This window comes from Tachypleus tridentatus, chromosome 11 (genome assembly GCF_004210375.1).
Source record: "Tachypleus tridentatus isolate NWPU-2018 chromosome 11, ASM421037v1, whole genome shotgun sequence".
Lineage (NCBI taxonomy): Eukaryota > Metazoa > Arthropoda > Merostomata > Xiphosura > Limulidae > Tachypleus > Tachypleus tridentatus.
The window spans coordinates 59,083,947-59,111,425 of NC_134835.1; the positions used below are offsets into that span (position 1 = coordinate 59,083,947).

The 27,479-nt window shown below is 30.7% G+C and overlaps 1 protein-coding gene across 1 annotated transcript in view; it reads right to left on the bottom strand.

The window, feature by feature from the left end:
• Nucleotides 1-1,698: 1,698 nt before the first annotated feature.
• Nucleotides 1,699-27,479, bottom strand: part of LOC143231508 (uncharacterized) — a 43,926-nt gene continuing 18,145 nt past the window's right edge. Inside the window, exons 2-6 of the mRNA XM_076466038.1 lie at nucleotides 17,599-17,964; nucleotides 5,945-6,256; nucleotides 4,433-4,453; nucleotides 3,078-3,185; nucleotides 1,699-1,931 (exon numbers count right to left, since the gene is read on the bottom strand). Coding sequence (XP_076322153.1) covers nucleotides 3,115-3,185; nucleotides 4,433-4,453; nucleotides 5,945-6,256; nucleotides 17,599-17,964 — 770 coding nt within the window. The 3' untranslated portion in view covers nucleotides 1,699-1,931; nucleotides 3,078-3,114. The remainder of the gene's footprint in view (nucleotides 1,932-3,077; nucleotides 3,186-4,432; nucleotides 4,454-5,944; nucleotides 6,257-17,598; nucleotides 17,965-27,479) is intronic.

Sequence of the window (27,479 nt, forward strand, 5' to 3'; positions counted from 1 at the left end):
GGTGATGTGCATTTAAGGATCACAGGAAGATAACGGCTTTCATGGTATATGATTTGTTTACCTTTATTCGATAAGAAAAATGAAAGTTGTCAAAAATTAGTCACATTACAAAAACTATATTAAAATATTAGGGCTAATAAACTCGTTTCTTGAATATTCTCACATATACTGAAGATTATTAAGGTTTGGATTCGAGTGACTGAACTTCATTAAATGATTTCGTTCTCCATAAATATTTTCTAGCATAAATTATTCATCATGTTTGTTGTTCATAGCTACCATATCCAGGTGTAAGGCATTTTGCTAGTTTCAAAATGATAAATGAAACATTTTACTTAAAAACTTACATAATACAGTTATAACTTACTATGCAGAATGAAAAATAATAAACATTCAATGACTTTGTAAAACAATATCATACGCTCTACATGTTTCAACGTATATTACTGCTTCATTCTCAGGAGTGTTGCAAAATTAACACTTATTTATACCTTTATAGAATCACCAATTTAGATATTAAAAATTTGACGCAACCTACTGACAACATTTCCATCAGGTCCATCACCCTTATACAATAATTTGAATTCACTCTTTTTATTTAATTATTTCAATAGATTCACCTGTATATATGCTAGTAAAATTTTCAGCTTGAGCTTAACTAACAATTTATCTCTATTGAATTACGTGTTTAGTTTCATAAGTATGTTATGATAAAGGTGAGACAGTTATGTTATTGTTTTTAACGTTTTTTTTATGTTCATCCTTTATGAATTTTAAAATTCGATAAACCGGAAAAAATCTATGGAAATAATTAAATATAAAAAGTAAATTTAAATTTTGAGTAAAGATGAAGTACATGATGGAAATGTTGCCAGTAGGTGGTGTCAGTTTGTTTGATTTTGAAATTCGCACAAAGCTACTCGAGGGCTATCTGTGCTAGCCGTCCCTAATTTAGTAGTGTAAGACTAGAGGGAAGGCAGCTAGTCATCACCACCCACCGCCAACTCTTGGGCTACTCTTTTACCAACGAAAAGTGGGATTGACCGTAACATTATAACGCCCCGACGGCTGGGAGGGCGAGCATGTTTAGCGCGACTCGGATGCGAACCCGCGACCCTCAGATTACGAGCGCATGCCTTATCACGTTCGGCCATGCCAGGCCAGGTGGTGTCAGATTCCTTAATATGTAATTTGGTGATCATGTGAAGATCTAAAGAAGTGTTATTTTCGCAAAACATTACACTCGTGAGGGTGACGCAGTTATGTACATCGAAACATTTGAAGTGTATAAAACTGTTTCCGGTCTCATCGGGTTTTTATTATTTTTACCCTGTACAGTAAGTTATTTAAATTATAATTTGGAGACTGAAAAGCCTGATTTTCAGAACTGCGCAATAATAATTCTTATTTTTAAAAAAGTGAGTTTTTAACATAGATATTCTGTTTAGTGTATTAACTTAGTTCTATGAAACTATCATACCAAGAAATCATACTCATACGTTTATGATAAGTAGTAAAACAATGTTAATTTCATACCATTTGTTGTAACACATTTGCTTAAGATGTTGAATGTAGAGTAGTTGGTGATGATTATTTTTTAACTGAAGTTCTTAGACGTGAATAAAGAATAGCGTTAAACACAACGTAACAATGATAATAAATGGAACAACACTGCGACTGTTTATTCGATATGTCTATACGAGTCCAAAAGTGGCGTCCACATACTTTATTTTTCTTTTACCTGCTTTTATACAAAGGTTTACAACATGTAGTTTAAATGAGACGTTAACACAAAACTTTGATAATTTTAATTTTGAATACACTGAAGAATAATTCATTAAACTTATATTACTTAACACAACAGTCTTCAGAGTAACATTCATTCTTTAGGGTAAACGTTGACGTTGGTGATTTTTAGTGTTCAATGTAACCTGTAAATGAAAACGAATAATTCATAAATGTAAGATTACTTTTTTACACAAAACAGGTAAGCTACTCAATATTATTTTATGTCACAGATGATGAAAATGGATAATTTATCGAAATAACGCTATTATATTGGTTACTGCCATTTTCCTAGAATTAATTCTAAATGGTTTAAAGCATTTTATTCGTTTCACTATAAGTCTCTATGTACCTATTTTTAAAGTTTCTTGTTATGAAATTTTTGTTTAGTCAAAACGACTACAAAAAATCCAAGTTATTCAAAAGGAAAACAAACTCATAGCCTGGTACAAACATACTTTGTAAAGTTCTCACAGATTAGTTAAAATATATTTCTAGCACACATTGTACTAAAGTGGACTTATTTTGTTGTATGTAAATGAACAAAACAAAAATAGTGATTTCTAAAGTTTGATTTTTCATATAATTATTTGGTGCTGTAGCAACAACATGACCTTTACCTTTGTATGTGAATTATTTTGTCAAGTACAACACAGCTAGACGAATGATTCAATAATTCATCATACTTTCAAGAAACTATAGAAATAAAACAGCTAGTATACTTGATTAATTTTCAAAATTCCGAATTTTATTGAATAGCTGTAACAACAGAATATTAGAAGACGCATCTTGAAAAAAACACTTTTTAAATATATTATGTTTCTTTGTTAATAACCACAACGTTATACACTGGGCTGTCTGTGCTGTGATACTCGGTGTTTAGAATTATAAACCTTTAGATACTTGAAGACCTTGTGGTATTTACAAGCAAGGTGTGTCATAAAACATTTTTAATTGCATTTTACCGTCTTTCTCCGGTGATTTTCGAAAAATATGCTATTAACATAATATTGTGATTTAAAATTTCACATGATTCAAAATGGAACTTTACTTATAAAGTGACGAACATCTAAAATCAAGGTAAAGCATGGTAACATTTAAGATTATAGAGATGATGAAGGAAATGTGAAATACGATCTATAAGATATATTTTCTGGGAGATGTAATCGTACAAACAACTACTTGTTATAGACATATTTGTATATCAGAGTGAATACATAATCCGTCGTCCAAATAGATTTCTCCTGAAATGTAATACGTACAAAGATATTTATAATAAATATAATACGTACATTTGAAATGTATTTATCTCCACTGGAAAGTGGTATGTTAGGACTTACAATAGCACAGGATAACAAGACACAGAATGTGACATAAACTGAAGAAATTCTTCAAGGAAGCTGAAAACAAATAAAACAACCACATAGTTAGTTTCAGATATAAATATTCCTTTCGTTTCTTAGATAATGCTATCTTTGAAGCCCATGGAAAAAAACAAACTATGAAGTGGTGGTGTAAGGATATAGTTATATAGAATATGAGAAAGTTTTCATACGTACATGGTTAACCAAAACATTCTAGCGCAGATACATTGTAAATGTTGGAATTATGCTTGATTATACTGTAAACACTTTAACTATAAAAAAATAAATATTTTATTCTTTGATAGATTGTTTAGGCAGAGTATTCATGATGAAACTTTGTAGAATGGACGGTAACTGTCTGTTGTGTAGACACAAGAGTAGAAGAAGACTTTCGAAACGTCGTCCTCTACACTTGTGTCTCCACAACATGCAGTTGCCGTCCATTGTACAAAGTTTTCACCAATAAATGTTTGTTCAATGGTTGACAATAATTAAAATTAATGATTGAATTATTGGTGAATATAATGAAGAGAATATTTTATTCTCAGGTTAAACCACATATTTGTTTTAATTCATTAATAATTTAACATTTCTCATGCACAAAAAAAAAATTTAGGTTTACTGACCAACACCTCTTATATACCATGTATGGTGAAATAAAAATAGCAATCTACGATATGCATCAGACACTGTTTTACTGAACGGATTGTTATGGTAGAGTTAGCAAAAACTAGACTAAAAGAACAAATTAATATAGGCAGCTAGAATACATTATTATGTCATGATGGATGAACTAGGAAATATGTTCAATATGATCAAGTATCCCTGATGTATGTCTGTAGTAATAATCAAGACATTTGTAATTATTTCTGAAAATTGGGCATCTTTCTAAATATTATTTTAACCATTTTCTTGCCTGAGTATTAAGTTACATCAACACACAAGATTTATAACAACAAACGTATATTGATATAATTTTGTTTTATGTACTAAAACTCTTCATTTAAACATTCTCTTATGTAATAAATTGCGTTTGAACCTTTGGAAAAGCTAATGAATCAAGTGTATCAGTATAACATTTACCATGTTTTTAAAGTACTAAACAGTATAAAACCTTATTTAGTAAAATAGACAGAATTTTTAATATATTTTAAGCTTTAAAATTTGTTGCTCTAAACACATCAGCAACTTCCTTTTTTGTGATCTCATAAGTACGTACTTATTTCTATGAATATTAAATCGAATTGTATCAGAGAAGAAAAATAGTAATGTTGATGTCTTACCTTTGTTGACTGTTGCAATTCCTGCAGACAGAAAAAAAGGTGTAAGGAAGTAGGGTTAGGCCAATTCAATTACCTAATTTACAATAACGATAAATACCCGAGATTACCTAGGAAAATCGAACTTTATGTCGTGTTTAAATACAGTTAATATAATTGCATTGTCGCTACATCTCCAGAATAGTTATGTCACTAAGCGTGTTTCAAAGGAAGATACATTTGTGTTTTAATGAAGACAGTTCAAATTTTCTTCAACCAGAACTGAAATAAATAAAAGTAGGCATTATAAAAGTTATCCATGAGTTAGAAAACACTGGACCACTCAATTAGCCTAACATATTTTAAATGAAGTCCCTGGAAGTAAAATAATTAAAGCTCAAATCGTTGTGTTGGATATTGAAGGAAAAAAAGACTTAATTTTATCCACATTATATCTCAATTTTTTATTATTTAGAATGTTGAACATGTACAAAAATAATCAACTTTCTCTAAAAAAAATCATGAGATGCTCATAATCTTTATAAGGTATTTTTAATTTTGGAAAACTATATCCTTTATTAATAATTTTGGTAACCAGTAAAATAGTTTTAGCTATACCAGACTGTATAACATAAGTTTAATTAAATTTACTTGTGTATCGAGAGTTCATTAAAGTTTAATTAGTGATGTAATTACTTGTAATCAAACTTCACGCTAGGTAACTGCAACAAAGTAGGTAATATTTAGATAGCATTTTTGTTCAGATATTTATATAGAAAACTATAAGAAATGTTGTAAACCATTCGCTTCCAGTTTATTTTTTTAGGTAAATTGAAAATTACGTCTTTCACTCGTTGAATCCACAGTATATTGAAATTAAAACAGTAAATTCAGGTTGCTACATTTATTGTTTTATGTTTTCCAGCGAACCTTCAGATAGATTCCAGTAGTTTAATTTCACAGTTGAGAAGTAATTCATTACAATCTTTTCCACTATGTTTCTAATTTTTTTAATGTCAGATACTCCCGAATCGAATTTCTCTTATTTTGCTAACACTTAGTGGGAAGTCATGCATGCTTTTACTATGATGAATTCCAATAATTAGATTCTAAACTATTTTAACTAGGAAATTTTCAAACAAACAGCCTCTACTCGTATTCACAGTTCTCACATAATCTACAGGAAATAAATTACGCTTCCAAAAAATAAAAAAATATATAATAAATTTCTTACACTTTCGATAAAATAGAAAAAAGTACAGTGCACGTGTCTTAGAAAACTCATTAGTTTCTTCTAAAGTCATGTTTGTTTTAATTGATTCATGTTTTATTAACATTTAAAATGAATCCAGAAAGACGCAAGGTAGATTTCTTTTTTCACTGAGTTATGCATACATATATATGTATGTGTGTATTTTTACTGTTAAACAACATCGATTTAATTGTTAGGAAAGGAAACTGTATTTTTTATCACTATAGCCATACCAGAAGTGCTCTTTAAAACTGAGAGGTAAATATATGGAGAATACATGTTACCTGTATAAAAGGATAGTTCTTTGGACACTTTGTAATCTGTTTCTGGAATATGTACTTCACACTGCAGAACTACTTTATCTGTCTTCGGAAAATTCTTTTGATTAAAGGTTCCACTGATCCAAATGGAATAAAGCTCTTTTGTAATGTTGACGAATTTCTTAGGTGCTTGTAAGAACGGCTCTTTGAAGTGTTTGGGGAGGACTGCGCTAACGGAAATATCAGGTTGGGGGAACAGACCCATTGCTTCGCACGATATGTCAGTTTCTAAACTAGAAACTTTAGTGTGGGAAAATGAGAATGTCTTGGCCTGAGCTGCAAAAAAAACAAAAAACAACAACAACAAAGAACAGTTTGTAATGAGTTTTGTCTTGTGTTAACACTTTGTTTGTAAAAATTATATTAAAAGCAAAGCACTGCTGAACTTAAATTCCAATTCATCTGATAAATGTATAGTTTTTATGAGACTGATTAGAAGAAAGTCTCAATCTCATGGTAATAGTACCTTAAACAGCAAAGCGAATAATACATTTACTTATGAAGAGAACGATTTAATTCATTTTCTTCAAACTTTTAAAATTTGATGTACGTGAAATGTATAAAACACATTTTCTAGTTTTGTATCAACTACATCAATAAATTAATTGACGTAGAAAAATTTTATCTTTAATCTTACTTTTCAATTTAACAATGAATTACTTATCTATAAACTACATTAATATGATTAGTTTTCTACTGTTTCATAAAATGTTCATAAATGTATTATTATCTGTATTTAACATTTGCTATCAAATGAAATTATCTCTATTAAACCAGATGTTTTATTACCTGTAATAAATCTATAGTAATATGAATTTTTAATATCTGTTGTGTGAATATACAAACAGGATTACATCTTCCCAACAATTCACGACACTAGCAATACCTTACAACGCTTAATATGGGGTTCAATTTCACGTGTTTGACATAGCAGTTAAACCAATGTTGTTTTGCCCTGAAACAAAGTATTCTATATCATGTTTTATGCATCAATAAGACACTGTTACACACTTAGATCTACTTTATTACTTTAGATACAAAACATACAGATTCGAGTTGCACAAGTGAGTGCTAGAGTAGCTTTTATATGAATAATTAATTTTCAGGTCATCGTAATCGTATGTATGTTCATATTTGTTTGTACTGATCTGAATATGTACAAGATATTTGTTTATATAGAACGTTATTTCTGTGAGACTGAAATCGGTAAGATGTGGAACTTCTTGTATGCCCTATTCTAGTCATTAGTTTTTTGTTTTTTATTGAGCACATTCACGACAACTGAACTACTATCAGTCAATAAAAAAAAGATGATACCAAACTGACGAAATGTGATTTGTTTGCTGTCGCCATCGTAAAATAAACCTATTCATTTGTTGCTAGAATATGTGAAAAAAGTTTATTGTACTTAGTACAAGCTGGTTCAGAAATATCAGAACAGAAAGAACGACTACAGAGATACAAATGTACTATATTTGAGAACAAAAGTTGTAGAGGTTCCTCCTGTTTTATGAGAAAACAGTCTTGGTTGTGTTGATTTACAGGTAATATTCGTTGTAAAAAAAATGTTTTACACTTGCCAAATTTATCTATACAAAAAATTGAGAAAAATAGGATAGCAGTAAGACAGGAAGCAAATACTGTGAAGAATCTCATTTTCATTCTGGTTTATGATGTACAATACTTTAATTATCAATATTTGCTTTATTATATGTATATTTAGTTTTGATCGTAGCCGTGACGTTTCGCACCTACAAGTCTTCAGGTGTTCGAGTTGAATTTCGCGCAAGGCTATCTTAATGTAAAAATGATAACCTACTCCTTACCAGCGAAAAGTTGTATTAACCTTCACATTGTAACCCCTCACAGCTAAAAGAGCGACTTGGTTCTGTGACAGAATTCAAACCCGTGACCCGCATATTGCGAATCCGAGCTCCCTAACCATCAGGCCATGCTTAACCTCCTTCATGTATTAACAAGAAAGTTATGAACTCTTAATGTTTATCTTATAAAAAAAAACATTTCTATCACAAGGCAGCAGCTTTTAAATTTCTTATCCTAATATTTTTAGTAGTTGAAAAAGCATTGGAGATATTTTAATTTTGAATATAGTGATCTTATGGTAGTTATATAAGAAAATCGCATAAACCAAGTTTGGAGTGACTTTGTACACAATTCAAATAATTTACACTACTCCTAACTGACCACATACATTTAACCTAAGTTTTTCGTGTAAAAAAAGTAGTTATAAAATGCATACCGAACAAAGTTGTGGAGTTTTTACTTCTAACATTTTAGTAAACCAAAATGTTGAGCTTAAGTTAATAATTACTTAGAAGGAAACGATTTGGTTGAATTATTGTAGTCTCACTGGAATAAAAAAGTATTACGTTTCTTTACATATTTCTACGTCATTAAAGAAATTGCTTCAGAACGTCTAATTGTCAGTAGTGTAGCTTTTAATCAAATAATTTAGTTAGTTACTTCGACGACGAAATTCTTATCAGAATGATCACCACATACGAATGTAATTACACTTGTAAAGTTAGATGGTTTAATCGGTTCGAATTTCATAGGACTGAATATCATATGATTCTTGTTATAGAAAGCAACTGAGCTCATTTGTAAGAATTAAATTGGTGAATTTTCATTTCAATCTGACGTATAACCAGAAGTTCACATATAATATTTATAAATTTATCATTATTTTGTGCAGCTGGTCTGAAGAGAATTGATGCTGCATAATAGAGTTATCAGATTAGCTCTAGCAGTATGAGTTTTAATCCAGAAACCCAATGACAATGAAGATCTTCATGTATGCTCTACGAACTTCTAAAGTATTTTAGCTTTCGTAATTATACTTACAAGAAGTGTTTTAACTATATACTTATTATTAATTTTCCAACCTTCTAATTAAATTATTTTAAGTTAATTGTAATCATTTAAAACTCTGAAAGGAAGATGTATCTGAACGCATTACAATTTCCTAAAAAAAAACAGTTCCTAAGACTAATTGAAGTGGTATTCAAAATAGCTGTTGATATTTAAATGTTTATATTGCATTTATTTAGAACTATTAGTAGTACGTTAATTTTATTATACTTACTTATATTTACATTTGGACAAATGTTTCTAAAAGTAGTAAATATAACTTTAAAGTCGTTATATCGTTCTGTAATTAGTAAAATCGCTCTACACCATTAGTGCTGAGTCAGTTCTGATTCATTAACTTTTAACTTTACGCTGTGTTTTATCCGCATGTGCCTATCTATATTTTTTCTTGAAAACAACTCACTCTCATTCTTATTGTGGTTTATCACAAAAACAAACGTCCATCATAGTTGAAATTCATCAAACACACTAAATAAAGATGTAACTAACACAGGGACCACGACACTGTTTATTTCTACTTCAATGAAATCATCTCAGCATGAAATAATTCAACTTTCCAGTTATGTTCTAAATAATATTTATTTGCAATTTTCAAACACCAGATGATTATTTTCCCACGTTATGTTTAACCATTAGGAATACAAAAAGGGTATAAATTTGATTTGTTTTTTATTGATTAGCTACGATGCAAATAAAATGTTAATCTACATTATTACATCTTCATCTGTTATTCAGAATTTTTTGACATTCTTTGTAAATAAATATATTATTTTACTTTAAAAATCTTTAAGTTGTATGTTTGTGTTTGGTGGCTAGTAAACATAAAATTTGTAACGTCTATGTATTATTTGTCTGAAAACTTCTTAGTAGCAAAAAAGTAAGAAATAGATAATTTTGCATACTAAAAAACAAAGGTTTGCATTTCTATAAATCATGATACTAAATATAGAATTTAAACTAACTTCATTCTCTCGACTGCTTGATAAAACTTTATAAAACAAACGATATGCATTTGTCAAATTCGTATACTTATATATATATTTAATATACGCAATTAAACCAGCAATATAGAAATATGCTTCTGATATTCCATATTTAAGGAATCCACAAAGAAGGTTGTTTTAATGTTAGTATTCAGAGTGAACGAATATAGAAATAAGAAATAAACATAGTAAAAAAATATGCTCGTATTTAAAGTTATCAATAACATTAAACCATCGATACTCAAAAACGTATTTCTGTCAAATACATCTTTCAAAAAAGAATTGCATGAGTTTTTAAATGAAACTAATAATTTGGTAAACATAACGTTAATAATATGATAGTTTGAACAAATACATTAATATTCAATTTTATGTTTTTGGTTGGGCGTGGTCTGGACTAAAATGCTTATATCATTATGTCGATGAACACGATCAACATTTTCTGTTTTAGATGCACTATAAAAGTAACAGTCAATTCGTTTTTTGTTTCAGAGCAGATAAAACCATTTTAGTGGGGGCATTGCTGAAAGGTTATCTTGTTTTTGGTTAAACGTTCAAAATTAGGAAAAACTGTACATAAACTTTGGAATGTCTGACCTAACGTTTAATCCATATGCTGTTTAAGGTACCTCTCATGTTCAAAAACATCAGTTTTTCTTCTTTAGAAATTTTTCTGTTTGATAAAAATATAGTATAAACAGGAAAAACAGTTCACGATATATTATTAGAAATTATGCTTAGTCCTCCGCTTGTACAGTGGTAAGTCTCCGGGTTTACAACATTAAAATCAGCGGTTCAAGTCCCCTCGGTGGGCTCAACAGATAACCCGATGTGGCTTTGTTATAAAAGAAACACACAGATTATGCTTAATTTCTTACATTTTAAATAATTAAAAATAAGTTTCCAGTCTGTTCTATGACTTTTGAATTGTTTAAAAGAGTCAAAGAAGTCATATAGTGGTCAAAATTAAGAATGTAGGTTTGTGTTTTCTTATAGCAAAACCATATTGTGCTGTCTACTAAGTCCACCGAGAGGAATAGAACCCTTGATTTCAGCGTAAATCCGTAGACTTACCACTGTTCCAACGGAGAACTAATTAAAAAATAAATTTATGTTTTGTCTCCAAAGATTTGTTTAATCAAAACCTTTATTACTGGAGCAAACTTTCATACTAATTCACATTTTTTTTTTCTTGAAATATTTGTACTATATCTTTTACTGACACACCTTAATCAAATCCTTTATGAACCTAAACAAGTGATTATAATGAAAACCGACTTAGGTGCGAATATGGAAGAAATTGTTTTATGTTAAATTATTGCATAAACAAAACACTAAAAAAAAAGCAACATGTAAGAATATTACAGTTCAAGAGGAAGATGAATGTAAAGAGTTGATTTCGACGAACACTAACAGCTACGTCAACAAAACCAAGAATACTGTAAGAGATTCCACAAAATATAAATTTGCAGTGCTACACAACCTGGAAGAATGTATGAATCAAAGCTATATATTTTTTAAAAAAACACAAGAAAGAAAGTAACCTACCAGTGGCTCAGTAATAAGTCTGAGGATTTGTTTTGATGAAATATGTTTTTGAGAGACGTGATTAGAAAGAACAGATAGTCCAATGTGTAACAACGAAACGTATCAGATTATCTTTTAAGGAATGTTTTAACCAAATATAGTGGCAGGTAAAAAATTTATAGTTTATCAGACTCCTCTTTGCCTCCAATACTTTTCAACGTATAAATCAACAATGAAAATAATTTGCTGAATCTTAGATACAATATTAAATCATTTGCTAATACGTATACTGGCAAAAATTCGTAACACAAATGCCACCCCTTCCCAGGAAGAAATAAAAAATATCCATCTTCATTCTGAACACGCGTCATTCTTCAATCGATTACAACTGGAGAGAGTTTTAACATCATGATGAGTCTAATGAAAGAGCATAAATCTATATAAGACAACTACTAGTAGTCGTTGTAATACTAAGCTAGTATTAACTTTTAGTTAAATAGTAATTTCATTTATTTTGAGGCCATTTTTTGTAACAAGCCGAATGATTTTTCTTTCGTTTGATACTACTTGCGGATAGTAATGCATGCAGATGTTGTTAATAACATCGCTGTTTTATTTATGGTATTGTTTATTTATTCCATGGTAGATTAAGCGTTACTTAGCTGATAAATTACAGGTGTTACTTCTGGTATTTGTTTGCTTTGACAAAGGTTTATTGAAGACAATTCAGGCAAATCCATTAATAATATTTACGTATAAATGTTGCTTTCCAAAACGAACATAAAGAGAAACATTTAGCTTTCCCCAGAAGCTTAATTTCCTTTAAAGAAGAGTTCATTAGTGGATAGCAGTAAACTTATGGTTTTAAAAGCTAAAATCTGGGGTTTGGTTTTTCGCAATGAACAGAGTGAAAGTATTCCGTTCTGTAACTTTGCATTAAGAAACACAACATTGAAAAAGGATATTTGCAAGATTCTTTATATTGGAAGCTTAGTGCCGGCTGTGTATTTCTATTTATGTTAGAAACTTGGTGCTAGTTCTGTATTCCTGGACTTTATATATCATCTTTCAATAGTGTCAAGAAAGCAGTAGATATTTTCGTAAACTTATACAGTTAGTACCAATACAAAACTGGAATTAAAACTCTAGATGTGTTCATGTGATATTTATTATGGCCATCTTTGATTATAAATTGTGTTCGTTTGTCGAAAAATAAAGAAAGCTGAACAATCTATTGTGACCATTTCTTTTCTAATTACAAAAAACACAAGTTGGCTTTTTTCCATTTAAACGCTTGAACATAATTGTATTATTTAAAAATCTGTTTACAATTCTAAAGTACTTATAAAAGATATCAACGATCAGCCAAAATTTTAAACCAAAATTACTGTATTATGCTTTAAAAGGTAAACTGTATTGCGAGAAGAAGAAAGACTGTACTGAAAGTGCATTGACTAAATAATGTATAATACAAAGCAAAATGCAATGAGTTCCGTATAGCACATATATAACATAACTATGCCATAATGTCATGGAAGATACAAGAATGATTGAGCTGTATATGATTTTATCTTTATAAAATAAAATGTTTTCTCCACAGTACCTCAACTGTTCGTCTGCGGACTTACAATGCTAAAAACCAGGTTTCGATACCCGTGATGGGCAGAGCACAGATAACCTATTGAGTAGTTTTGTGCTTAATTAAAAAACAACGACAATAAACGTTCTAAAATTAGAAGTTGTTTAACCTCAATTTTGCTATTATTTTTATGTGGATTTACCTTATTTAAAGGTGTATTGATTATTTGTGTATTCTTAATATCATTTAACATTTTTATGAGCAAACTTTTTTGTGACAGTTTTTGGCTTATTAATTTCGATTAAAGAGCTATCTTAAGAAAACATTAGGAGTTAAATTTCAAAAACGATTTTCATAATCCATGAGATAAATCATGTGTCAATTTTATTTTGTTTAAATGTCTTCTATGTTCCATAGTATAATATAGATTTCTAACAATTACAGATAGTTATACCTGTTTTCATACTTTATCCATTTATATTGCATGTTTAAACATTATATATGTAAAAAGGGCTGCTGCGGGTAGAGAAAGCACTATGTAGAGGAGCAAACAACGTTTCGACCTTCTTTGGACAGCGTCAAGTTCACAAAGAAAGAAAGAGGTAACTGATCGATAGCTGACCACATGTTTGAAGGCGGTTGTGTAATTGAGTGTAGGAATGTAGAGGGCGTGCTTAGATGTTGGATATATTTATTAATATAGGTATAAAGGTGTTCCTTTGTATTGTTTTATTTTGGTCTTGAGTTGTTGTATAAGTAAGGCTTCTTTAATTTTGCGTTTGTTTATGTTTGTTTCTTTATTTTGTATTTGGGTGTTTTCTATGGTTATGTTGTATTTATTTGATTTGCAGTGTTCGAAAACGTGTAAAGGTGACTCTTTGTGTTATTTTAGTCTGGTTTTCATTTTTCTATAGTGTAAAAACTACACTGACGAACACAACACCAACGTTATTTATAAAATACAATGTGATAACTGCGACGACTTCTATATTGGATAAACAAGTAGTAAGATGGAAACCAGATTCAAAGAACATAAAAAGTCACCTTCACACGTTTTCGAACATTACTAAATAAAGAAACAAAGATAAATAAACGCAAAATTAAAGAAGCCTTACTTATACAACAACTCAAGCCCAAAACAAACCAATAGAAAAGGAACACCTTTATACCTATATTAATAAATATATCTAACATTTAAGCACGCCCTCTACATTCCTACACTAAATTAAACAACATATGGCCAGCAATCGGTCAGTAACCTTTTTTTTCTTTGTAAACCTGACAATGACCGAAGATGGTATAAACATTGATCGCTCCTCTACATAGTGCTTTCTTTACCAAAACAGCCGTTTTTACATGTATAATTTTTTCTACAAGTCGGTTTTCTCGTCATCACGAATTATTTTTAAGCATACGAGTATTTAAAATAAGGATAAATAGTAAAGTGTGTGTGTGTGTGTTTTCTTATAGCAATGCCACATCGGGCTATCTGCTGAGCCCACCGAGGGGAATCGAATTCTTGATTTTAGCGTTGTAAATTCGTAGACATACCGCTGTACTAGCGGGTGGCCAAATAATAAAGTTTCAATGCAAATATTTTTTATTCAAGTCGCTGTTAATTTGTCTTTTACATGCTTCAGAACAGAGGTGTGTGAGATCAACATTTCAAATAAAATTTTTATTTGCTAAAAAACTCACAAGCAAAGACAATTCTGACTCAACCACAGAACTCATCAACTGAGTTTGGCCTATGGCAATCACATCTACAGTTCTATTTGTATGCAGTACAGGAATCTTAATGTTATGATATAAAAACCTAAGTTAGTAAAGCAATAAGTCTCTCTAAATATAGAAAAAATCACCAAAAATAAACTTGAATGAAACTGTATTTTTCAGGCATCTCAATTTTTTTTTTTGTGAAATATTGTACGAATAACTAAGATATATACCTGCTTATGCATTGTACAAGTTAACGTTATAAACTGAGCAGACATTTAAATAAATCTGTAGAACCATCCCAGGATTTAAATACAAAATGATTGTTTGATGTCTATGAAACCAGAAATATAGTTACTATTCTGCATGACAATGAGTGAGTAAAAGGGTCGTTTTAACGATAAAATAGTTAATGTCCACACAGCTGAAAGATTGTTATTTCTTTGGCTGGCAGTTCAAAGATATCAGGTTGTCTCAGTTGTAAATTTTTTATAACAGTGGCCAGGATTCAACCATCTTCGATCAGCAATGCAAAATCATACTTTAAAAAATTTCAAGAATTAATTTGAAAAACAGTTCACTTCGGATGCACACAGAAAAAATATAGCTTAGCTTTAGCGGCGCTTAACGTTTTATCCCGTGAAAAGTGAATGTTTGCCGTGGTCTGAGAACATGTTAAAAGTATCATAAAAACTTTATCCCTCTTGTGTTATTTGGACAGCACAAGCTGCTGGAAATATTGAAACGTTATTATGAACATTCCTTTGGAATATTTTTAAAAGAGCGTTGATTCCAACTCTGCCCGTCTCGTACGATGCATTTTCAACATGTTGAACAAAAGTCCTTCCCAGAAAATTTCCAATACTACACAAGTTTGTATAGGCCTTCCAAGATAGGCTTGAAGGGCTTTAAAGGGACTTCAATTGGATGCCAAGGCTGCGACCGTAGAAGTTACGATGGATGTTCACAGACTGTAATATTGTTTGTTTTAGTGAGCAGTAAGTGTTATGATGTTATGAGTGTGAGTGTGTGATTAGAAACTGTGACGTTCTAATTGTATCGTTTAACGTGCAAGGATTAATACTACGGTATGTCAAATTCCAGAGAAGATATATATGTGTGAAGAGAATGATCTTCGGTCGAAAATTTCGTATGTAATTGGCCAAACTTATATCTAGTAATCACGTGTGTGTACAAGCCTCAACAGTTTGTTGTAGAAGCTGTACTGTTGATGTAAACTACGAAGAAATGGCTTGAATAATTTCTCTACAGAGCTGTAGAACACTAAACAAAACTAAGTAAAGTTTAAAATGATATATTAATGCTGTATTTTCTGTATGTTAGTCTGTGAATCGAACATGTATCAAGAATGAAAGGTAAACCGTTAGAAGCGAGCTTTTTGATAACGTCTTGTTGTGCACAAGAAAATGTATTAAGCATTAATAATTAATAGAGTAAAAACAGTAGAATTATTGGTGTTTGCTATGGTCTGAAAAGTTGCATTTTCGTCTAAAAGTAGAATAAAAAACATGGCAAAAAACACATAAAGAGCCTTACCCTCCTTGTGTTTTTTGGACGAGGTGATATGATGTTATGAACATTTGTATTACGATTTAAAATATATTTTAATAAAGTATTAAAAACAAGGAAATTCTCAGATGTTCTCACAGCATGCAAATATAAGTTTGTAAATTTCCTTGTTTTTAATGTTATATTATATAAAAGAACTAATGGAATAGTAACTAATTTACGCTAACTAGAAAAGTGAGATGAAATTAGAATAAATTATTATTTGATTTTTATCACTTGTTAAGTGTGACTTTACAATAAGGTATTTTCTTTCACTTAATAAGTAATTACACTTACGGTTTGTGATAATAAAATCAGAAAAACTTCAGTTGTTTCCCCCCCCCCCCATCTTCCTATTAATTCATTCATTTTGATCAGAGACATTGTCCAATTTGACTGGCGATGTCTCTTGAGCAGTGACTTGTTGAAGAGGAAAAGATAGATCAGAAAAGCTATTTTTACATATTTTTTATTTTGAATGAAATGTATAAATTTACATAAATGTGAAAAACATCTTGAGCTTAATTAATTTTTATAAGAACGTTTAGACCTCTTGATATTTAGTGTTCCGTCGGATTTTGGCGTTTAAACTGAGACTCAATAATTGTTACTTTTATCTTGCAATGCGAAACTACATAAAGGAACATCTAGGCTCTGCTAACCATAGGAAACTATGGGTTTTTTACAATGCAATTCTAAAATATTACTACTGATCTACCAATCTATACTTATTAAGAATTACAAGTATTTATGGTTGATAAAATGAATTTATTTTCATATAAAGTTTTGATATATATCAGTAAATGTTAATTGGATGTGTGTAAGATGTTGTGTTTGTAATCTGAAACGTAATGCTATTTACATTTGTAATAGAGATTTGTGAAAGCAAACCAACTGTTAGCTAAATTAGGTGGTTATGTTAAGCCTAATGAGCTACATTTAACTCTTAGACGTACCTCACTGCACTTAACTGACTTAATAACAGTCATAGTAAACAAGGGAGTGGACAAACAACTTGGAAACACACATTTCCAAAAATTTGGTACTTCTCATGAATTCATGAAGAAAGGCTTCTCAAAACAAATGTTATCATAATGAACATTTCAACTTAACATTTGCAATTTTTACATAAACTTAGAGCAAATAAAACAATTTCAAATTATATTGAAAATATATTAGAGAAAACAAGACGACCGAGTGAAATACGTTATAAAAACAATGTGTGTGTAGGAAGTTCTAGTTATTGCCAGCTGAAGTGAAGGAAACCTTAATTTGATAAATACAAACATTTTTTTATTTCTGTTAAGATACCTTTAATATTGTGCCAAGAAAAAAACACGTTTAATACTTACAATATACAATCATTTTTTGGTGCCGCTGATCGTGGCCAGCAAGAGACATCACCTGGCATGTATATTTTCCACTGATCTCCAACGTAGGATGTAGTAGATAGAGAGCTCGATAGTGAAAGTACGGGTCAGGGGAATTGACTTTGTAAGAGTGGTCAAGCCTATTTATCAACATTTCAGAAATATGTCTTGAATTTAGTTTAGGAATCCACTGGTAGATGGGCACTAAGTTGTTGTTGAAGAACCACTTGACTACGAGTCGAAGATCATTTGCAGTATAATTATACTCACAGTCTAAAATCACGTGGTCTGTCCCGTTTTGAACTGAATGTGGTACTGAAAGACGCAATATTTTTACAGCCAAGGCAACTGCAAAAACAATAAGTACATGTAATTATATAGAAGTATGGGTGACAAGAAAAAATGAAGCTACTCGTTATTGACAAACTAACGAAGACTTCTGTACTTAGTGTGATAAATTTAACAGAATAATATTCATATAAAATTAAAAGCAATTATCTTCAATAGATAAGAAAAAGGTGATGTTTTTCATGCGATTTTAAAAACCTAAAATCAAACCGAAATCTCTTTTTTATATTAATAATAATGAGTTCTGGAATCCCGGGCTTTTAAATTTTGTTCTCTTTCATTTCTAGGTTTGCTTTTATTTTTATTTTGTCGAAATGCTTTAGTGTTACAATGTCCCTAGCATAATAAAATTAGTTTATGATTACTAAAGATACTTGCTATAGGACAAATACATTCATTAAAAATCCTATATTCTCTTATTAGGCGCAGATGGCCCTCGAGTAGCTTTGCGCGAAATTCAAAACAGACAAACAAATTTAGCTTTATGTTGTCGTTTCTTAATCTAATAATTTAATTCTTTGTTTTTTGAATTTCACGCAAAGCTACTCGAGGGCTATCTGCGTTAGCCGTTTCTAATTTAGGGGTGTAAGACTAGAGGGAAGGCAGCTAGTCATCACCACCCAGCCAACTCTTGGGCTACTCTTTTATCAACGAATAGTGGGATTGACCGAAACATTATAACGCCCCCACGGCTGAAAGGGTGAGCATGTCTGGTGCGACGGGAATGCGAACCCACGACCCTCAGATTACGAGTCGAACGCCTTAACACGTTTGGCCATGCCAAGCCCGTATATAGCTAGAAAGAAATGTTTTAACGTATCTTTCTCATTCTATGAAACTAAATTTATTGCAATAAACATACTAACTATTTAGTTTAGTTTTATCCTATATATTTTCCATGTGTGAAGTATAAATATCATTACATATGTATTTAAATTTGCTTAACTTATAAAACAGTTAATCATATTTAGGCATTATTATCGTTTTAAATGTGTTTAACTTTAAATCTTGATTCTCAAAATTATTACATTAACATTCGTCTTAACGTATACTGAAATACAGTCAATAAAACGGCGCATTTCAGACCAAATGTATACCAATTAGAGATCGGAAACTTTCCAGAAAAACTAACTAAGATAATAGTAGCAGGCCATTTAATTCGTTTATTGTTTATGACATAAAAGTAATACCAGGAAGATACAACAAAGGTATTACCATTAACAGAAAAACAAAACAAGCGGAGATAAAATATCATCTGCAACAAATATAATAATCTTAAACGTCATTAAAATTTAATCTCTTATTGATGTCTTATTATCATAAAAATATATGATAACATCATTTACATCATTTAGTTGGAAAATATGGCGTTTAAATTGTTAGTTATGCGTACAAAATGAATTATTACAAACAAAATTAGATAAGTATAAATATTATATCTATTAAACATATCACAAACGAGTGATAGTGGGATAGCAGCATGTCTGAGACCTCACACTATTAGAAACCGGGTTTCCATACCCATGGTGGGCAGAGCACAAATAGCCCATTGTACACCTTTGCGCTTAATTCCAATCAATCAATTAAATTAACTATATCAGTAGTCTCTTTTAGAAATTGTAGTCAGAGCTTGTAAACATATACTATAAAAGCTTTAACAAAGTGCTCTCTTTTGAATAACGTAAATAAATTTGATGTCTTCTTTCGAAATTGATTACGAATACGAAAAAGCATACGGTGAACTCAGCAAATAGCCTGATGTGGTTTTGCTATAAGAAAACACACACACATTATCACGAGTAGCTATTTCACTGGTTCATAGAACCTGATATAAATTAGTATCTCATCAAGCTATCCAAACAAACTGGTATAGTTTGTTTTGTATGTTATCAATTAGTGCCTTTCTACCATATCGGAGACTGGATTACTAGCTTCAAGAGTTACGTTTTCAACTTACTTACTAGCAAATGATAGCACCTTTTTTTTTTTACTTTTTCTTATCTTTATTTCAATTATTTTTTTCTTCTTTACTCGAGAGAACAGTCACCTTACCACAACTGTCTGCAAGCAGTGAAGGATGATATAAATGTAAGACGTTGTGGGCTTGAGTACCCACATGTCGCTTTCCTAATTTATATTTATGTATGTATTGCTACTAACGAATGGACGTTAAGACTGATAGACTGTGTATCCCCACCTCGTTGTGGGTCCTACTTTTAAGTCACCTCCAAACCCTAGGCTACATTTTATAATCTCACATTATAGCTTGTATCTTGGGATATTTTCAATTAGAGCAGCGTTTTTGTTTAACATATTTTTGTTTCGGTTTGTTTTGTTAATATAATTAGTCAGAGGTTTGGATTTGCTGCTTTAAAAGCATGCCTTCCTTGTGGTTTTGCTTATTTAACTTCTTCAAAATGTATTAATTTTCACGAAATATATATATAAACAGTTCTTAGATACATATTACGAAGAAAAACAATATTCTTTATCTCTAGCTTATTACATTATACATTAGAATTATAGGAACCACTATATCTACAGTTGTAATTAAGCTGGATAACACATTACATGTATCGTTATATATTGGAAAACTAAAACATACCTTCCACTTATTCACAAACTGAATATTTCATGCCTCTCGTATCTTACTTAAACAAACGACTTTAAGTGTTTTATTGTCAATGAGTTTTATTGGATTTCATACTTACATAATTTACTTCAGAAATCTTAATTCATTACAAAACTGTGAAGAAGTTAAACTTTCAGAGGAACGTTATTAGAAAGAATTATGGAAACGCTGAGGAATAGGGGCATGAAATATAAATATTGGGGCAAAATAAAGTTCTTTCTTTGAATTTGTTGTATTTATCTATAAGCCAGTAATGTAAAGATAGTGTGAAAAATGCCTAAAACTATTGTATTTATTTAATAGGTATAACAACAGTCACTTTCGAATAAGAAGTGATGTATTACTAGTTACATTCTTGGTTTGTTTGTTTTGTTTTTTGAATTTCACACAAAGCTACTCGAGAGCTATCTGTGCTAGCTGTCCCTAATTTAGCAGTGTAAGACTAAAGGGAAGGCAGCTAGTCATCACCACCCACCGCCAACTCTTGGGCTACTCTTTTACCAACGAATAGTGGGATTGACCGTAACATTATAACGCCCCCACGGCTGAAAGAGGTGAGCATGTTTGGCGCGACGGGGATGCGAACCCTCAGATTACGAGTCGCACGCCTAAACACGCTTGGCCATGCCGGGCCATACATTCTTGGATAAGGAGTGATGTTTTATCAGTTACTTTCTCGGATAAGAAGTGATGTATTATCAGTTACTTTCTGGGATAAGAAGTGAGGTATTATCATTTACTTTATTGACTAAAAAATGATGTATTATTGATTACTTTCTTGGATAAGGAGTGATGTATTATCAGTTACTTTCTCGGATAGAGAGTAATGTATTATTAGTCACTTTATGGATAAGAAGTGATGTATTTTTTAGTTACATTCTTGGATAAGGAGTGATGTGTTATCAGCTACATTTTGAAATGGGAAGTGATGTTTACTTTAACTTAAAACAATTCTTCAGTTGGGAATATCATAACGATTGTAAACAATTTGATTAAAACTATTACTTTTATTGCATAATTTTTGAATAGCTTTATAAGATATGTTATAAATTTGCCCGAATTCAATGCTTTATTAAATAAAATACTTACAGGCTTTAAGGGAAGCTTCTCGTCTACATATCATAATGCATATTGATTATAGAGTATCAGTTCTGTTCTAATGGTTGTTTAAACATTGTTCTGTTATCGTTGTTTATTTGCGGCTGAAAGTGTTTGATTAACAAACTCCATACAACGAGTAATTCCATTTTTCACAGACACATTACGAGTGCTGATAAGTAACATCAGATATCTCTCTTGTTCCCATAATCTTCTTCTCCTGACTTTATTCTCATGTGATAACACTGAAAGCACACATCAGCTTTACTTAATTAACACTTGCAGATTAACTGAAGGCATGCTTCGATAACGTTACTGTATTACGTTTTTCTTACATGTAATTTTAGAAACAATGTAAACCTTAATTACTGGAAGAAATATTTGAGCTTCTTTGTTTATTTGCTACTGTTAAGGGAAACATAACGATTAACTTTTATAATTCACGATTTTTTTTAAATAATCGCCACATAATAATGCTATGACATATATTGAAACAAACTTTTTATCGCGTCTATTTATAAAATGTATATGTTTGTTATTAATTTGGTAAACCTAACGGTCCAGTACTAAAAAAAATGATATTTTTGTTAGATCGTTTTGAGCTCTGCAACTTTTTGGTGTCTAGTAGAGATATTGTAATGTTACTTTTCCTTGTATGGAGAATATTATGTAACCAGGTAAATTAAAACGAATTATGTGAAGTATACGCATTAACCAGTAAATATTAAATAGAATTTGACAGATTTCATTACTTTAAACTTTTTAATTAAATAACCAGAGAGAAATAATTGCAAGATGACACATTCATATCTCTCTGTTAGTTGGAGCTGTTTTATGAAAGGTCTGACGTTTTATGCTTAGCGCCTAATCTTTATTTAGTAGTACAAACACATACCATTTCTCAAAATTAACATATCGAATAGGTAAACTTGAGAACTATATTAGACGTGACAATATTAAGTTGTGTCTCACTAGTAATGACGCTAAAATTCAGGGTTCTGTCTCTGCGGTGGACACATTTTAGAGAACCCATTTTTCACTTTTGTGGTTGAAGGATAAACACAGTTGAAGTTTTGACATGAAGAGCAGGTTCTGTTTGTTTCTAGAGTAGGATAACGATATTAATACCTTACTCAGGTCAAAGTTAAAGTCACAGGATAGAAGTAAAACCTCGGACACATTTAAGAAACAGGGAAAAGTCCATAAAAGTCCCAAAACTCTACGATATCTACACTTCCTAAATTACATTGAAACAATAAATACAGTGTATATTTTGTTTCTTGTTTACAATTTATTACAGTTGATAAGATTTATTCTACTCTTAGACAATATATTTTAGTTATTCTTATGAAATATTAGAATAAGAACTATTCATTAATGTTTCTATATGATATATTTAGCATATGTGACATGTTATATAGCTACAGTTATAGAATATCAAAAATCTTTAACTAGGAGATTGTTTCAAATAACTTTGTTCATTATCATAATACCAGTCCTTTATAAGTTGTTTGTATCAAGTTCAGTCTTTTATTACATCATTTTTCAGGTTTAATCCCTTATAACCTTATTTTTCATGCTATCTCAGAAGCGCAGAGCTAACTGGACGTGATGATTTATATTTGAATCAATGTAAAGAAGAAAGTCAATTAATTTTACAAAATTCTCATTTCTATTCTAGGGTTTCTAACTTATATATTTCAGATACATAAGCAAAAGAAAGTGAGCGCACAATTAATAGAAAAATATCATATATTTTAAAACCCAGGTATTCGATTTTTTTAATTTCTACATACTATTACGGTATAAGCACATACATTTTTATGTAAGTTTTAATTAGTGAAAAATTGCCATTGCGTTAAATTTAATTTTAGCTCCAGGATTATGTTAACAGAAATTCAACCATAAGAACTGACTAAAGTTTAACAATTACATGATTGAGGGTTTTCAACAGTTATCTTCATTCAACGAAAAATATTGAAATTTTATTTTCAATCAAAATAAATTCGATTGAAAGTATTATAACATATATTACTTTTCTTTAGTACATCTTATGTATGTTTCATTTCTCTGGATAAGTAAAGTAAATGACTTAATATAATAAGTATTAAGTCGTTTTATTTTAGTATTTATGAGGAAGTAAACTCTGTATTATTCTCAATAGTTGTTGTTGTTGTTTTACATTAAGTATCAAGCTACACTATGGACTATCTGTGCTCTTCCTACCAAGGGTATCGAAATTCAAATCCTAGCATTGTAAGACTGTAGACATGCCACTGGGGCCTGGCATGGCCTAGCGCGTTAAGGCGTGCGCTTCGTAATCTGAGAGTCGCGGGTTCGCGCCCGAGTCGCGCCAAACATGCTCGCCCTCCCAGACGTGGGGGCGTTATAATGTGACGGTCAATCCCACTTTTCGTTGGTAAAAGAGTAGCCCAAGAGTTGGCGGTGGGTGGTGATGACTAGCTGCCTTCCCTCTAGTCTTACACTGCTAAAGTAGGGACGACTAGCACAGATAGCCCTCGAGTATCTTTGTGCGAAATTCCAAAACAAACAAGACATGCCACTGGGACACATTCGCAAAACTAATACTTTGTATTTTAAAACATTTTGTTAGAAACTAAATAATTTTCTTTTACTTCTTTTATGTCAATGTTGAAAAAATCTCAAAATAGATTTTCACTTAATTTTAACAAATACCTTATGGTTTTATTCGTTAATTATATTGTTCAATCGCGAGGATGCGTCACATATTTTATTAAACTTTTAGGTGGGTGCCATCTAGTGGTAAAAGTCATAAAGAGCTACACTTGATTTAGCTCAATATTATTGTTGTAAATAGAAAGTTTATCCAGAAAAAAATTAGTTTTTTTTTTTTGTCTACTCACTGTTGTTACTTTCCAGAACATTAAAATTAACCATTTCTATCACTCGTCATTGTATATTGTTCAATACACAAACACATTGTATCATGACATTTCAGTGTTTGATCGAATATCGCAATTTCCTTCGTAAAAAAAAAAAAAAAGAAACGAAGCAAATCCATCCGAAGGTATATATTCCTTTTATTTCTCAAGAGGTTAACGAGTGATTTGAAGCTTCCATTGATTCTGCATGCATACATTCGGTATAAATATTATACATACTCTCACCATCATAACAGATATATGGAATGATCCTAGTATACTCGGGTTTATGCCTAGGAATATTAAATCAAACATGTTCATCGATAAATTACCTAAATCTAAAACTAATATTGAATTTAACATAGTCATTTACCAAGATTTTCTTTTCATTTCAGACCAGCTTGGCATTATTATTAAGTTTGTTTAAATTCTTCGAGCAGATAAACATCTTACATTTCAACAACTGTTTATCTGTTCGTGAAACAAAAACTATCATGACATCACTTCGTTTTTTTTAAGACGTACGATTATCTGAAATAAACATATGCTAGATAACACGTAACCTCAACAAAGCTAAGTGTTTATTATTATATATTTCTGTATACTACACATGCTCTTCGAATTCAATGTTTAATAGTTTTTCATTCGGGAACAAGTACACATAAGAACATTCTAAGCAGCTTTATAAACAGTAGGAAGAAACAATGTGTATATATATGAAAGTGCGTATCTATGAAAATATAATAGTACTGTCTGTTGGCTGTTGCATGTTCATGTAACTACTTCACAGGATATGAATAGATTTTCACCAAAACTGGTGTTGAAATTCATTGGATCTATCAGGAGATACATACAAATATTCAGTTTTGCGGTTTTTATGGGATATGTTTTGCGTTTTTTACCATTATTTTTCCCACTTAGGACGGACCTTCACCAAATCTGATAAGGAGCTGTATTGGGTCCATGGCAAGATAAATACAAATATTCAGTTTTACATTATACGGTTTTTATGGGTGTTTTTTTTTTACTTCTTTTGCCACTACCTCATCTTCTGTACATATTTGCAGAGTTGCGGCTTCATATTTTATGTTCTGCATCTTTTATGGGCACTCCAGCACGGATACACTAGAGAGTTATATAATACATTCGTAAATATATACAAAGTAATTTGCCATAAAAGTATTTTCCATAAAATTGTGAATGGACGAAACACAAGTATACCTGCAAAATATTTAACATTTTCCTTGAACTTACAAGCAAAAATAAACTTGTATTGAAAGAAAGCGTAATTTTTACTATCACCTAGGACAATTCAGGACCTCTTCATAACCTGCATTTGTATTTATGACAAAACTACGAAGGTCATTTTTCGTCGTTCCTTTATCTACTGACCAGAGAAGATGCATCTAGTCAATTGTACACTACCAAACGCCTTTTCCACTAAGGACCTGAGCGCACTCTCTAATGCACTAATAACTTAAAGTGCGGAAAATATTAAGTATTGTCACACGGATTTGATCCTGTTTGTTTTAACTCCGAAAACCAGGGCTTTATCAGAGGACCAACCTTTGTCATCCCAGTGTCTTTTGGTGAAATCAAAAAATAAACCTCGGCTAAATTTATAAATGTATTGATGACATGTTGATAGAGTTAATTTAAACATATTTACCAGAGAATAGTTACACATTTTCATGGAATAAATTGTCACTGAAATGTTCACAACTTTTGTGCTAATTGATATAATACGTAGTTGTAAAAGCATTGCTTAAAAGAGAAATAAAATGCACGTTTCCTAATACATTTGTATGTTTAAAAGAAAATAAGGTTTAACATATTTTAATGTATACATTACTGTTTATTTTTTAAAAAATATATGTTCGCTTACAATTCTTATATAAAAGAAAAATGTGCTAACACATTAAGTAAATTTATCGTTTACCTCTGTTCATGTTTTTTAAAATGTTTTTGTGACAAAACTTCATTAGCAACAATTATAGAGCTTGAATCACTCATTTTTAAGCCCAAATTCGTAAAAAAAAGGCATTTACTTTGAAGTTGGACTACCATATTATCTAGTTTAATTGTAAGATAAAAAATACAGAAGATAAATTCATGTACATTTATTAAAGTAATTACATAGAAACACATTGTATATGGCAGTTTACTAGATGTTATTGTAATTGTATAACTACACTTCGTTTTACTATTTCACATTCTCTAAAATGCATGAATAAAAAATTAAGATCTGAATTGTTATTGTTTTATTATTCAAGCAATGTCTAACATTGCATAAGCAATAGCTCTCGTCCTATGGTTTTGTGCTAACATTTTTGAAGAACTTGCAAATAGAAATGTTGTATATTAAAATGTCTATATTCACTGGTAATTAATAATTTCACATGCAAGTATGGCTTGTATGCAACAGCGTACACTGTGTCAATTTCATTCTATATCATGTCGAGAAAACTGAAGTATCAGTAAATTACTGAATTAGAGTAAACTGAGAAAACGTGTCTATATAGAAGAATAAAAACAATATCATGACATTATTTTATTGCAGAACTTTATTTACACTTTGTATTAGCAAATCAGAAACTCATGTTAACATATTAGTGTGTTGCCCAAAAAGTGCGAAACATTGCGTCAGGTATGATATGTTTAGTATATATATATATAATTCATTTTATGAATAATTCACGGCTATTCGAAAGTGAAATACTGACACGATTCATTTTATAGTTGGAGAATGTGAGAATCTCTTTATATAGAAGAATATTTGTATAGAGGAGTTGTTAACTAATGTAGAGCCAAATAACCCAACATTCCAAAAAGGGAAAGCCTAAACATATACTCCAGGAAAGCGAACCTTTTCATAACAGAGT